This window comes from Larus michahellis, chromosome 1 (genome assembly GCF_964199755.1).
Source record: "Larus michahellis chromosome 1, bLarMic1.1, whole genome shotgun sequence".
NCBI lineage: Eukaryota > Metazoa > Chordata > Aves > Charadriiformes > Laridae > Larus > Larus michahellis.
The window spans coordinates 118245021-118260408 of NC_133896.1; the positions used below are offsets into that span (position 1 = coordinate 118245021).

General features: G+C 40.5%; 1 protein-coding gene across 4 annotated transcripts in view; it reads right to left on the minus strand.

Annotated features, from left to right (window-relative positions):
- APP (amyloid beta precursor protein) overlaps nucleotides 1-15388 on the minus strand; it is a 222601-nt gene that overhangs the window by 95241 nt on the left and 111972 nt on the right. For all 4 annotated transcript variants that reach the window (XM_074600232.1, XM_074600221.1, XM_074600209.1 and 1 more), the window contains exon 6: nucleotides 1748-1950. In XM_074600232.1, coding sequence (XP_074456333.1) covers nucleotides 1748-1950 — 203 coding nt within the window. The remainder of the gene's footprint in view (nucleotides 1-1747; nucleotides 1951-15388) is intronic.

Here is a 15388-nt window from a genome sequence, read left to right on the forward strand (position 1 = left end):
TAGCAAGTGTATACGTTTCTAAAGAATTTTTAAAAGGGGGCTTCAATAGCTCACCTCATTTCTTTTGTATTTTACATTCATGTTATTACACACTACTTTCCTGAAGGCTAAACATCTTAACCTCTTTGAAATGTCAACGTCAGTAAAGAAACACGTTCTACCTAATTTGTCCTCATTTCCACTCATCCAAAATCCCATTAAAGTCAAGTGTTCTTTTTTTTTTCCACTCTCTCAATATTCATTTACCAGCGAGAACAGGGTGTTTTATCCCCAGGTGGTAAAAGCTCACATATGGAAATATATTTAATTGGTTTAAAGAATTAAACATAATCTCCTCCTGCCCCCTCCTCGCTGAAATGGCTCTCCAATAACTGAGCAAAACACTCAACGCAGTTACATAAGGCAGAAACGCACAAGACTGCGTTGCCAGCCACAGAAAGAAACATTTGCAAGTGATTTTAGTGAAACATTAGTGCTTTTGATTAGTGAGCTTATCTGGAGGTAGACCAGATAGAAAAACCTAAATGAAGTAACTCTGCTTTTTCCAAAGCATCCCATGGGCATTGTTCTGTCCCCGGTGTGTGTGATGAACGGTAGCCGGTAGCCCCTCTGCTCCCCACCTGCTCTGCCAAACAGCAGCACCACGCTTCAAGAGGAAAGGATACTGTCACACGCAAAACAGGGGACTCTGCTGGCACTTCCGTCCCAAGCATCCCCAGGGGGATGGAGTGGGAGACCAACCAAGGAGAGAGGAAAGGAATCAGGCCAGATGCTTTCTGTCTCATTTCATGACCACCCCAATCACTGCCATTTTGCCTCTGCCTCCTGTAAGTCCCAACTCCTTTCTTTTCAACTGTAGCCTTAAATCTCATTTTCTGTCATCACCTCCAGCACTTCTTGGTAAAGATGTAAGCCCTGCAGAAAAATTGGCATCTATCTTACAGAGATTTACAGCATATGGAATTGTATTTATTAAAAAAGAAATATAAGGATAATTCATTCAAATAGGTATAGCAGGAGAAATGAGGCATTAAAGATTTTTATGTTGCTATGTTGTCCACGGACTAGGGTAAAATTCAAAGTTTAAAGATGCAGTTATTTTAATAACTACAAAGTATCATGAAAACCAAATTTTAGAAATGAAGAGTTCTTTCTCACTCCATGTTTTCTTTTTTGGGCAATGCATTCCTCCCCCGCCCCTTCATTCCCCAACCCTCATTAGTTAGGTTTACTTTTCTGCATAGTTATTTCTAAATTCACCTAGTTTCACTGAATTACTAGTTCATGGAGAAATACTGGAAACAGGTACCTAACAGAAATCATACAAAATGACTGATAACTGCTGTTAATATAAGAGACCAAACCAGCTAGTGCTAACTCCTGCTTTCAGTGGACACTCCCTATCCTTCTGCAACACGTGCACGTGGTAACCCACACACATACTTCTCCTGTGTTGTTTGCTATATATGGCAGTCACATTTTATATAATGTTACTTTAAAATAAAAGCAACCTTTCTGCTTCCATCCACATCAGACACAATGATCACACTTCACTGACAGACACCTCAAAGAGTATTTGTAATGGGAAAGGGGAGGGGATTCAATGTGCAAATTACACAAGCCAAAGCATAACAATGCTGCAACTTAGGATATTGTGCTGTTTGGAACATTTTTTTGTTGTAAAGGGCAAACATGCAAAGCAGCAGGATCAGTTTTCCAGCCCCAAGCTAAATGACCATGAATTTACCTCTGACAACCTCTTCCACGGACTCTGTAGTTGTGGTGGTAGTGGTTGCAATACTGGTAGTTCTTTCAGTTGCTTCCTCATACTCTTCCTCTGTCTCCTCTTCAATTTCATCACCATCATCGTCATCGTCATCAGCATCTTCATCTTCCACAACGGTTAGCTCCTCGTCTTCCTCTGGCTGTTCTTCTACTACCTTATCATCGCTAAGTGAAGAAAATTATAAGAATCTTTCAGCAACAAAATGACTTCAAGGTAACAAGAGAGCATTTTATTCAGAAACTCTTTAAGGACAAGTTACCTGTTTCTTCATTTCCCTCCCTCCCCTTTAAATAAAAAAGAAAGAATCAGGGACTCTGGAATGTCCCAATGAGTAAGAAATCAGATATGCTAAAAACCCAAAAAAAGTCAACATTAGCAATGCAGTGAGAAAACTAGCAAGATGCCAGACTGGAGCTCCTCCTTTTGCACAGGGATGGAAAAAGAATCCCCATCAGCAACACTGTATTTTGACAGCTGAGTAACACTCCAAACATGCTTGCTCCACGCTGCCATCAACAAATCAATTTTTATTCTGAAGAAGCTCAAATCAGCTCAAATTGCACTCAGTTCATACGGACATGGAAACAAGAGCGTTCCTCAGGATTTTTTTCACTCAGGCGACATCTTACCCAGGGGCTTGCTCTGGACTATCTTGTATGTTGTTCACAGAGGACTACCAAGTGTTGAACTGACGTGGAATTGGCTACACTGACTGCTGAGTTTTTTGTCCTGTTGTTAAAGTAGCATTGTGTGAATGGAAAAGCCAATTCTACAGGACTAGCACACAGAGCTGTCTGTTTTCACAAAGGACAGGACAGACACAGACAACACACATGATGCTGCAACTCATGCTTCAGGTGACCGTTGCTAGTTTTCATCTTTGAGGTTTTATCTCCTTCTGATACCTCAAAGCGGCCACCAGACAGTGGCCACGACATTGCTTTTCAGAATTTAACACCCCAAGAACAAGACGACCCAGTTTTGGCCTTCTTTATGACAGCAGCACTGATGGAGAGATGAAGACCACATCGTTTTGCTGATGAGGTGCCATCTCGGCCAACGCATGCACCCAAGCTCAGATGCTCTGCACTACCAACACTACTGTACAGTCGATGCGTAAGACCTCCTTAAAAGACCCATGGTACCGATGTGTATTAGGATGGCAACACAAGCACCCCTACGCTCACAAAGAAACCCCAAACTATTGGGCTAAACGTTGTTATCCATCATAGTGCTTTAAATTCATACAGCTGTCCAAAACCCTCAGGATTTAATCAGTCTTGAACGATAGGAGGGAATGCTGCAGTTGACTATCAAATGCATTTGGTGGCTTAATATGTCAAGAATTTTCTAGGATCAATCTTAATTCTGAAGGATACACAGGCAATAGCCCAAAAAATGTAGGCTCAGCTACTGTTGCTTTTGAAAGGCTTCCTAGCTCAATACCCAGCTGTGGCAAGGTCTCAGGTTTGTTAATCTGATCTGCTACTTGAAATTCACTACTAATAAGTAAATGATCTTTAAATATTCAAACGTGTCGTGACTTTTTGTCATCTTCATGCACAAGTGGTTTTGTTTCTTTTTCAGGGCATCCCATATGCTTGAACAGCCTTTTATGTGAAGTTAGCAACTTCTCTCCTTCACCTCATTTCAGAGGCCAAGCCTGTAACATTTCATTTTATAATAGGTTGCCTACTACAATTTTGAAAGTGAACTCAGAGCAAAAAGGAGGACAGTACGATTTTTCCTAATAGGGTATTAAAAAGAAGTTAAAAAATTTATTGGTAAAAAACTTGTATGCCACAAGCCTTACTCTACTAGGAAACAGTTAAGTCTCTACACAAACAAGAGTGAATCTCCTGTTCCTTTCTCCCTAAAATATTTGGCCTCCAGAAACACAAGAGAAACTTAAAGTAATAATGAAGCTGTCATTATTCAGGTAGGCTATACAAATGGATGCGGTAACAGCAAACTCGCAGAAGAGTCTGAATAAGGGATGACCTGTTTCCATTTACACGGCAGAAAGACTGAAAAAGGGGCACAAAACCACTGAGTTCTCTTATTTTCAACGAACTGGCTTAGAAGTTTCACCATCTCCACTGTGTGGTTTTCCTTTGCCATTCTAATTTCAGTATGTCCAAAACTTTCTACTTAATTTTTAGTAACTCCTTTCTGAACTACGGATTTCTTCTGGTTTTATTTTTCTTGCCAAGCATTTCACGTTTTTATGAGCCTGAAATAAATGCTATATGTACACTATCAGCTTTCAGCTGCAAGACTGAGGTGGATTTGTAAGTCCAGTACCTGTTTCTGATCTCCAGGTTAAGGGGCTTCAAGTATTGGCTAGCTACAGACATCTAAACTAGGCATGCTGAGTATAAGACACACAGATTTTGATCAAGAGCATCAGACACCATATGCCCATCAACATTAAAGCAAGCTGCTCTCTGTCTTTCTCTCCACCTAAGCTACAAACACAGCATGCTTTAAAAAAAGTGCAAGTATTTTTCCCCTTCCTTTCATATGAATGATCACTCTCAGATACTGGCAAGCTCATAAAGTTAAAAAAGGACAACAAAAACAACCTAATGAAACAAACAAAGGAAAGTCAATTAGTCACATGGAAAGCCACTTCAAAAATAATTTGTATGCGTGCATCCAATATCCATCTGTTTTTAGCTACACAAAAGCAATCAACTCAGCTTTGTCAGTCCACAGCATTTTGCTGGGAAATTCTCAGCATCAAGGCCAACCTTTTTTTTTTTTTAAATTGTATTGCAAGTTTCAAGAAAAAGGAACAATGAAAATAGAAGTGGTTTTGCCTCAGATTTAGATACCTAAATGGAAGTGAGAGCCTTGCTATATACTTATAGAATTAAGATGCCTGAAATTGGGCTTCAGAAGGTCATTTCCCTTTTTAACAGGTTTTAAAAACTCTCATTCTGCAGAAGTGTGAAGCTACACTCAGGTTCTAAAGAAGCACTCCAGGCTTTCTCTAAAAGTAATTATTTTTCCAACTGCCTACTTTATTTCGTTTTTATTTATACAAAGATGAGTTATTCTCTTCCCCTATTAGTACTGTCTTCCAAAGAGAAAAGGATGGGGAGACGAAGTGCTTTGCGCTCTCTTAACAAGTTTCTCCTTGAATAAAGCCAAATACCAGAAACTAACATCAGGCATTATTCTGATGGTTTAATCATCAGCTCAGCTATACCGCACAGTATCCCAGACCAAACAGCACGAATACATGACAGGCAGGGATGTACCCCAGCAGGCCCCTAAAAGTAACGACAGCAACTGCTTCATATTAGATGTCAAGGCTACCTGCCAAGTCACGCACTCTAAAGAGTCAGTCACAGCCACCGTGCTCAGCAGCGCAAACAGAAGGTGACCACACCTTCTCAGAGGCCACGGTTATGAAAGACAGGGGAAAACCAACAATACCACGCAGCCCCTTAGCAGCATTCCTCAGGAGCCAGGGGCCATGGGGAAGGAGGGGGTCCCCCAGTGTTTGGCAGTAATCAGGGGATTTGAAGCCTTGTGCTCGAAGACACAGGTTCGGTATCAGCAACTTGATGTGCTTCTGTTGCAAACAAAGACAGTAGAATCATATCACAGAATCATAGAACAGTTCAGGTTAGAAGGGACCTTAAAGATCATCTAGTTCCAACCCCCCTGCCATGGGCAGGGACACCTCCCACTAGACCAGGCTGCTCAAAGCCCCATCCAGCCTGGCCTTGAACACTTCCAGGGATGGGACATCCACAGCTTCCCTGGGCAACCTGTTCCAGTGTCTCACCACCCTCACGGCAAAGAATTTCTTCCTAATATCTAATCTAAATCTTCCCTCTTTCAGTTTAAAGCTGTTACCGCTAGTCCTATTGCCACACTCCCTGATAAAGAGTCCCTCCCCATCTTTCCTGCAGGGCCCCTTTAGGTACTGGAAGGCCACTATAATGTCTCCCCGGAGTCTTCTACTCTTAGCATGAGAAAAGGCACTACGTCATGTAAGAAATATGAAAAATTATGCTTGGTTTTGTTTCCTTGGTTTTAACCACTGTCATCATCCTGGCTGTTCTGCAAAGAGCACGCATGCAAGAGGGACGATAGAGAACAACAGAAAAGGGAATGAACTTCAACATTTGGAATAAAGGATCAACTTGTCAAATGGGGACAAAACCCTCTCTCTTGCACAGTGTGTAGAGCTGTTTCTCCCTGTCATGCTAAATGCTCTGGGACCATTCACATTTCTCAATTAGCACCACCACGGTGCTGTTTCCCAGGCAGCGCGTCTAACTCTTGCACACCTTTCATCACAGTAATACACTTAAACCCACCATTTTCAAATGAAGGTTTACTATCAAATGAACATGGATACTGATATTTTTCTCTGAAGTCTTGGAGTTTTATTTAATAATAATACCGGGTGTGTGTACTTCCTGGTATTATTATTACCTTTTACCTTCTTCGGTAAACAAGTATGACTCAGTCTTGTTTCTCCTGGAACCACGATACCTTGACAGCTATCTGTCTACTCCCTTGATACCGTCCCAGCCAGGGTTTTATTAGCACCACAGACTGCAGTGTCTCATTTACAAGAAATTGTTGACATTTTGCTTTAGTTTAGTGGTGCCCATGACAGGATTTTTCAAAGGCTGCTCAAAAAAGGTACTTGATACACTGATAAGTTCGCAGATTTGTAAACCCATATTATCATCATCATCTGAATTTAGCAGTTCAGCAGTAAACAATGGAGGTAAAATTGCTAGTCTTGAATGCGGCCATGAAAATACTTGCACCTCCCCCCTCCAATATTAGTTTATCTCCATTTCCTCTCAGTGGAGACTTTTGGTAAGGAGCGCTGGCACTTTATTTTCATGGTCATCACAGAGGTCATCATGGCTTTGAACCTTCTGCTTCAACCTCCTAACATATGAGATATTAAAATCCATTTCCCCTATCACGGAAATGATGCTTCCCTCGAGCAGCCAAGTAGCGCACTGGGTCATTAATACAAATCAACTACACTCCTGTGTGTGATGAAACGGGGTATTTGAAGTTTGGTGGTTTCAGCTCTGTTTCCAATGCCGCAGACTCACTGGGTTCCAGGCAGCCTTAAAGAGGTCATCGGTTCCACTGACTCCAACAGAAACATACCAACCACTCCAACGGGCATATTTCCAGTTTTAAAACACATACCACTGTACAGCTCCTCCTAGCATGCGCCTAAGCACATTGGTACAAGCAATGTTTAAACCACGGATCTGTAACGTTTATCTAACAATTTCATTTTCTCAATCCGTCACTGCAGTAAGAGCCAGCACCAAGGTATTATTTATTCACTTCACTCAGAAGAGTGCATCATCCTGTTAATTTGTTAAGATAAAACTGAAGGAAACGTAAAGGAAAGGGAAAGAAAGAACTATGCTACCTCTTGCTGTTCAAGAAATAAGAAAATGGTAGTAAAAGAAAGTTCCCTTTCCGTATTTCAATGACCTGCAACAGGGACGGAGACAGAACACAGACGACAAGAACGACGAGTTTTCTTTCTAACAGTGTTTCAGAACTCATGGGGCATGAGTAGCCCCACATAGCAAAAGCTATGTTTTAAGAAGAGGTTTCTGTCTGTAACTATTAATTTCAGTCAAAAACGTGGCAAAGCTTTCAATTTAGAATAACAAATAACTATGGACTAATTACTGCTTTTGGGAAGTGGCTCACATTTGTCTGCAGTAAACGCTCATCCATTTGGATGTATGTAAACCATGGTTTTGCCAAGTAACTTGAACGAAAACACATACTCCATCAGTGGGTGAAAAAGAATGAAAAGGTATTCAAGACAGACGTTTTAATATCTGGAAAGATTAGCATTCACTACACTTTGCAACTATATTTTATTGCAAGTAGATGCCATCTGGACTGTGGTTTTTACTATCCACCAAGCCTATGCAAATAGATGGGGGAAAGCTAATTCCAGGAGAGGAACGGAATCAGCAGTAGCAACAAGCCACCAAGTCTCCAGCATCTTGTGCTTCGGGTTCCCAAAAGCACAAAAACCCTCACCCCTCTATAGTCTCCACAGCTCCCCCAGACGAACTCCAGGAAACACGTGATGGGACTGGATTGTCAAGTGTTCAGCCTGGGTCTAGCTTTGCTTCCAGCAGAAGATTAATGATGAGCACAAATACATATTTGTCCCCATGCACAGGAAAGCTCCAGAGCACAAAGTTCTTTAACAGTGGGAGGGGAAACAGTTCACAGATCAAACTGTGAACCTCTACATGCCTTAGAAGTTAATGCCTTAAAAGAAAACGCAAAATAGAAACACAACAGAAATTACAAGAGTAGGACATGAACTTGGAATCCAAACAAGACGATGAGTGTATTTGAGATGGCCTAATTACCAGGATTTTGGTTAAAAGCAAATCAGAAAGCTAACAGGCAAAGAACCAAATTCTCCCTCAAACCTGCCCATCAGAGGCCTGGGTATTTTCCACCCAACATTTTTCCAAACCATGTATGCTAGAAAAAGTTCATCTGACTGAAGGACGAGATTTCTCAGGAACTGGGTTTGATCCCACCACCACGCTACTCTGAATGGTGCTGCTAATTAAACATATGAGTCAACACAGGAACTACTTCAAGCTAAAAACTAAGCCAAGAGTGCACTTTGGCACATGAGCACTCACCTCGCTGTGCCTTCTGTTATTTAACTTTGGCTTTGGTACACTAGCTGATGTCAAGACAAAGCTGACTATACCTACTGTGTGAAACTGAGTATCCAGGTAATAAATTTAAACAACTACCACCGAAGTAATTCTGCATGGGATAGAAGAGAGGAAAAGAAGTCAAAACCAAGTGTGAAACGAAGATTTCGGCATTCACCTTGAAAGTCTAGACCAAAAAGGTCAATTTTCCAGAAATATGGGGGAGGTGGGAACAGACAGTAGGACAAGAATGAAACTGCACTGCAGTTGTGAGATTAGACACAGAGCCAGGAAAGAAAAGGGTTATGCCAGACCTCCAGTCTATGTAACTGATCTTTTAAATGGCTTATTGGCAACAAAATCCGGAAAATTACAGTGACTTACAGAATTGAAAGTCTGACCCACAAGGTACCTCAGCAATAATATTTCTGGTCTATCTGTTAATTCACCACAAAAGCACAAACTGCTTAAAAACTGCCTTGGTTATTTTCATTAGGGTTGGATTATACTAGGTTAGTAAATCAGGTATCCCACAACAAGAAAAAATAATGTGATATTCGGACACATATAAACACCTATTAAGAGACAGTTAACCTTTTGAGAATTCAGGTGGGCACCTTCCATTCCACAGCAAGTCAGGATGAGCAATTCATATTGCCTAGTATTTTTCAGACATTCGTTTTGTCACTTCTAATTATTTTCCTTTGTGTTTTGCTTTACTGAAGAGGTTGCAATCATGTTTATTTTCACAGCTCCTAACAGAAGAAAAAATTGAAATAAGCTATCTCAAGAAGTGTCACATAGGCCGCTTTTGAGTTCTTAGACCTTATCGAACAACTGAGTTATGTGCTTCAGTCTGCCGCTCTCCTTTTACTGTAATTTTTTTAACCTTTTACACAAAAGCAATACCAAAGATGTGCCTGGTTTCATTAACTTTGATGGAAAACAAGAAGAGTTACACTAAAAATCTTTTAATCTAATTTTTAAATAGAACATTTATAAAAACCAAACACGCATTCCTTGCCCTACTGCCTCTGACAGATACATTTATCTTTTTCCCCATAATTAAACAAGAAGGTGTACTTTATACCATTAGACATTTCTTTCCACAGCTGACCTGCTTAAAAAGACGGGTGTACAACGCAGCATCTAACATTTGATCTCGTGCAATCGCAGAAGGTACCTGTTGACTGATATGCAAGGATATCTTTTCAAAACTAACGCAATTTTCTCTCTGAAACAAAGCCGTTGCTGGTACTACTGTTCTGACAGTTTTCTTTGGAAGCTGGAAGATTCAGCAAGAAGTATGCCATTTTTAGAGAAGGACAGAGTAATAACATTTAACCCATATTCCTTCTCACTTTGATTATTTTTGCTAAAGAGAAACTTAAAAACTAGAAATGTAAACATATCTGCAAAAGCACAAAATCAGGCTCTGTGAGCCTGATGACACTAAATAAATATTAAATTCAAAATCCTGACATCAGGAACGCATTAAGACTGGATGTGACGGAAGAAGGCAGAGTGAAGGTCACCTGTGCAGCCCTATTTCAGCCAGCTGGAGAATCAGCAGAAAAATCTGGATCTGTTACAACATGTTTGTTTCCACAAAACTTCTGCCGTACTCAGAATGGACTATTCAGTGTTTCTTTGTGCAACCTGCTACCCTACAGCTTATCCGAGGCGGACAATGTGACCTCTGCACCAAACCAAGTACCTGCCCTGTTTGTGGAATTCATCGTCTTGGTACCCTCACACAACGACGACACGGTAAAACTGGAAGAATCACTTTGCTTTACGACTGAGAAAGCAAACAAAAAAAATACCAAATCACATAATAACTCTGGATGTTCAATTTAAGACATCGAATAACATTTTTCAGAGAATGTGCCATCTTAAATTTTTTAAATACAGCTGCCACCAGCAGCAGCTGCAAGAGGCCAGGACTTCTGCAGAGCAGGTTATCTCCACTCATGCAGCCTGAACAAAAAGGGGCACCTTTTCTATGAAGCTTTTTATGGTGGCCACAGCATTCCAAGCCTAGCAGAAGACTTTCATGGCAGAAGCAAGGATAGATCTAGTTCTCCAGGTCAACACTTTACTGTTTTAACATTTTCTTTTTTGGTCAAGGTCACAATTTGAGTGGGGTTTTTTTTTTCCTCCCCTCAGCAGTGATCAAAATAGAGATCCCATGTGAAGAAATGGCTCGTCATTTGCATTCCAGATCAGAACCCTCTTCTGTCAGGTGAAAAAAAACACCAACCCTATCTGTTTTTGCTGTTTGATCCATGTATTAGAAATGTATAGCCTTTGTTAGAAGGCAAAGGAAAAAAGTACTTAATACAGAAAATGCTTTACTACACTGCGCTGTTAACAGCACAACCTCACAAGATGTGGAATTCTTGAATTTCCACAAACCACCCCAACGCTGAGCTCTTATTTCTAGTACAGATCACAAATATCACTGAAAGGTAAAATAGAGCAGTAACTGATGGATAACTTTATGGAGAGATATCCAGCTATGCATGCACCGCTGCACAGTCATGCTGGTGTGACAGGATGTGTTGAAAACCCCAGCTGCAAACTTCTCACTTTCAACTTTTTTCATGCATTATAAATAGTACAGTGTTTGAAATGGGGTAGTATATATCACGATGTCACGAGAACTTCTCAGAACATCTCAGACACACATCAGAAGGGTTTCTTGAGTTGATGACTACAGGAACATATACAGGGAACCTTTCTCTCCCACATTTCAGTCATCACAAGTTATTACAAGTGACAAAATTTTTGCCTATTACTCAACAAAAACACAGCAGCCAATGGCTCTGTTTTGAGAAGTCAAAAAAAAAAAGCATCCCTTCTGTGCAAGTCAACCTTCTACTAAATGTGGAAGTGTGATGCCATTACCCTCCTGAAACAAGCTCAACATTCACTTAAGTCATATAGGTAGCCTGCACAGCTAGCAAACTGCTTTCATCAGGGGTCATGAAAGCCTGGCTATCTTTTACTCATCACTTCCTCAATTAGATTAATTCTCTCCACCCATAGCCTCATCCATCACTTCAGTTAATGCTTTATACTCAAATGGTGATTGGATTTGCCAGCTCAGCATCGCTGTAATTACCTCTCAAAGCAATGCGCTGTTTCATCAATTCCATTCTAACTTTTCTTGTCCTAAGAAGAAATCCAACACTCACCAGTCTTTCTAGAGTCATTAATACTCTTGTGTTTCTATGCTTTCTGAATCTTATTTTAACAACCTCCATGTTAAAAGGAAAAAACCTGTTATTAAAAATATATCGTGAACTACCTGAATATTAAGTAACAGCCAACATGAAAGACAAACCCAATTAATGTAAGAATGTGAGACACAGAATATGCTAAGAGCGTATAAAATATGTGAACAGGACAAAATACTTCTGGACTTATTCAACATAAGCAGTACCATTATGCCTACAATTTGGTGATGCCTTAGTTTAATTTATAAAGAAAGCAACAAGATTTTATCATTAAAATAGTTATAAAAACACAGCTTTTAGATGAGCTGTACCATTAGAATGTTTTAGAACAGGTATAAAGCACTTTTTTATTTCAGTTTCTAACAGTTCTACTACGAAACTCAATTACATATGAACTTGCGACCAATTAGCTGAAATATTATATTGCAAAAATCAGGACACCTTCCACTCTATCTCCCCAAAGGAATTCAGTTTCTCTAAAATACCAATTTAGTGACGGACAATTCATGTGTGCAAAATTCACCTTTTTCAATAATTGGTGTTAACCTACACTGATGGCAAACTTCAGAGGAGGGGGAAAAAAGCAAGAAAAATGAAGCAGGTTTGTAATTCCTAGTGTTCATTTTAGGGCACTGACTCCCAATTAGGAACAATTTGTATTAGGACAGCTGATGAGAACACTGCCTCTGGCTGCACCCCTCCGGCTCCTGTGTCATGGACAGCTGAGCTCCCCACCAAGCAGACCCTGAGCCACTGCAATAGGCATACCACTGCTGGCACAAGGTTCCGTTTTCCTTAACTTTCAGGGGTATGAACCACCTACGGCTGGCTCACTCTGCACAGTATGGAAAAAGGAAAGTCTTTTTATCCGCCCAAATGCAAGTCATTTCCTGCTTCTAAGTCAGAACCTGCAGTACGGACCCTTTGTCCAGCTCCACGTCTGGTTCAGCTTTACTAGCTCAAGTGCTTGGGGAGTAGGGGGTGGATATTTTTCTTTTAATGTTTCGGGTTTTTTTAAGAATCATTTAGGAGATTCCCACTGGAGCATTTCTCACTGAAATTTTAGAAATTGACTTTCCAATTTAATAAAAAAGCTTACATCAGTGAGAACCTGGTGTCTGTTTTAACATGAGTAAAAAGATGGCTTGAAAACAGATGAATACTCAACAGAGACAAAATGCTAATTTTCTTTTTTCCTCCAGTGAGCATGTTTCCAATGAAAAATTTAGCCATGGCACCTTCTTTTTTCTTGATCAATAACACTTTTTTAGCTTTAGAATAACAAAAACTTCAAAAGGACTCCAGATATCCCTTTTCTACGTTCTTCAGACAGATCTTTTGGGCTCAGAGCTGGACTTCCAATTAAGCCTCAGATTTTTGACTCAGTGCAAGACAACATTAACAGCGAGAACAATGGGAGAGGAGGAGGAGGAGGGAAGAATGGCCAAAACCCACAATGTCACTACATACTAGATAGAAGCGTGAAGAACCAGGTAGAAATTGAAGGATTTAAGAAATAGTAAGACTCTCAAAAAGATCTGCCCCCGCCATGACTTCTTCATCAACATCCCCATATCCAGACATCGTTGAAGGCCTGACTGTTCCTCAGCTGTGCAGCCCTTCCCACCACATGGGGACTCTGACACCCCAAGGCCACAGCAGGGGTCTACTCAGGGTGTCAGAAGCCCGCCTCCCTGCTGATGGCCAAAACAAAACGTGTGGTTGAAAGCCTGTCCATTAAGGCTCTCTGGGGACACAACACAGAAACCTCTCTTTGAAATGAGAGGAGGCAATGAGTATCAGCGCCACCACCTTAAGCCTCCTAGTTTTGCCAATTTTTTTTCTCCATGTTCAAGCCGTGTTTGTTTCTTCCAGGTGCAGTTCTAATGCCAAAGAGACTAAAGTACCCATCAAAGCAATAGATAAGGAAGATTAGAGCACTTTGGTTACTTTTTCTTGATCTCCCTGATCAGCTAATATGCAATGGCCAGAAATATGCCTGGGTCAAACAATCCCCTAAAGGCTCTTCTTTTATGCTGCATTTCCAAATACATTTTCTGGGGTAGTAAGATGAAGAGATGAGCAGGGGAAAAAGGACATGAGAGGGACACAGGGCGATGTAATGGGGAGAAACAGGGTAAGAGGATTTAACATTTTGGATAGTCATTTTCGATGAACACTGTGAGCATAGAGAACACTAAAGAACAGCCACGCCAGTTGTAGCATTTACCTGCTTTCACCTGCATTCGCAATTAAAACATCAACAGCTTCCCAACTCTTGCCCCCATTAAATGCCCTACTGTTCTGGCACGCAGAGACCCAAACAAAGGGAATTAAGCACTAGCTAGTCAAAGCTACACTGGCAAAAGGAAAGAGAATTTACCGAGTATAGAAATTACTAAATTCCATTAAATTAAAATTCTTATACTGACTGTTGTACACTACTAAAGATACTTGCTTATGCGTCACTGTTTAGACTTTAGGCACTTTTCAAAAACATATGCCATAGGCAGACATCCCAGTTGCCCAATTGCCTGTGTGCTTACTCTGTGTCAGGGCAGTAGGGTGACATACCACAAAAACACAGTGATGTTGTATCAGGTCAGGGCACTATACGACCGTGGCCAGTTTAAACACACCTTGTGAGAGGCTGACTTAATGACAGCACTCTGGGGAATTTCAGTTGTAACTAACTTGACATTGAGGTTAACCCACAGACATTTCTGAAGGGAAGACACTAGGTAAAATGTGTGTTGACATCTTCGTAGCACTTAAGTCATAGGTAAAGACATAAAAAGCGCTAGAAAGCGAAAGAAATGAAATGAATGTTTCCTCCATGTCAAGTGATGATCTCTAAAAAATTACTCAGCAAAGCAATTCTGTCGGGCCCCTGTGACTCTTCCCCAAATGCCAGAACAAGACTGATAATTCAAAGCATAGGGTCTCACCTGGAAATAATTCAGCACAAGAAGCACACACACAACACTGCTTTCACAGTTAGAAAAAATTGACAAGTTTTAAAAGCCTTTCAGGATTTCTTAGATTAGAGTTGGAGAAGGCAATTATGCAAAAAGTCATTTTTTCCAGATATCATTAAAAAAACCCCAAAAAACCACAAAAAAACAAATCCCCCCTCTTTATGGAGTCAAAAGGCATATAGCACTAACTACTTTTTTGCAGCATCTAGGAGATGAGCACTCATTCTTAAGCTCAGTCTAGAACAGGGTTGCAAAACCAGAGAACAACATGACTACCATGCTATAGCACAAATTTTAGTTTTACTTCACAGATGCCTAATTATCAGCACAAAGTGGACTGCACTCTTTTGGATTATTTATTGTAGTAAAAAACCTACCGTATTAACTAGCCTAATGGCAAGTATGCACAAACCATAAAACTTCGCTTGGCAGAAGTTTATGAGAAACTGTAAACCAAACCCTTGTGAAATACACTGCTCCCTACAATGTGACATTTACAACACTACCCAATCATTACATCAGCCTGAACATACGTTTTTATATACCAGACAGACAAGATTAATTTGGCCTAATCTGCTGAGGGAAAAAACCAATGAGAAATTACATCTCCTGTTCTGGACCTTGAAAACATATTCAGATTGTCTAGAAAAATGAGACTTGGATGAAGTTAAGGCA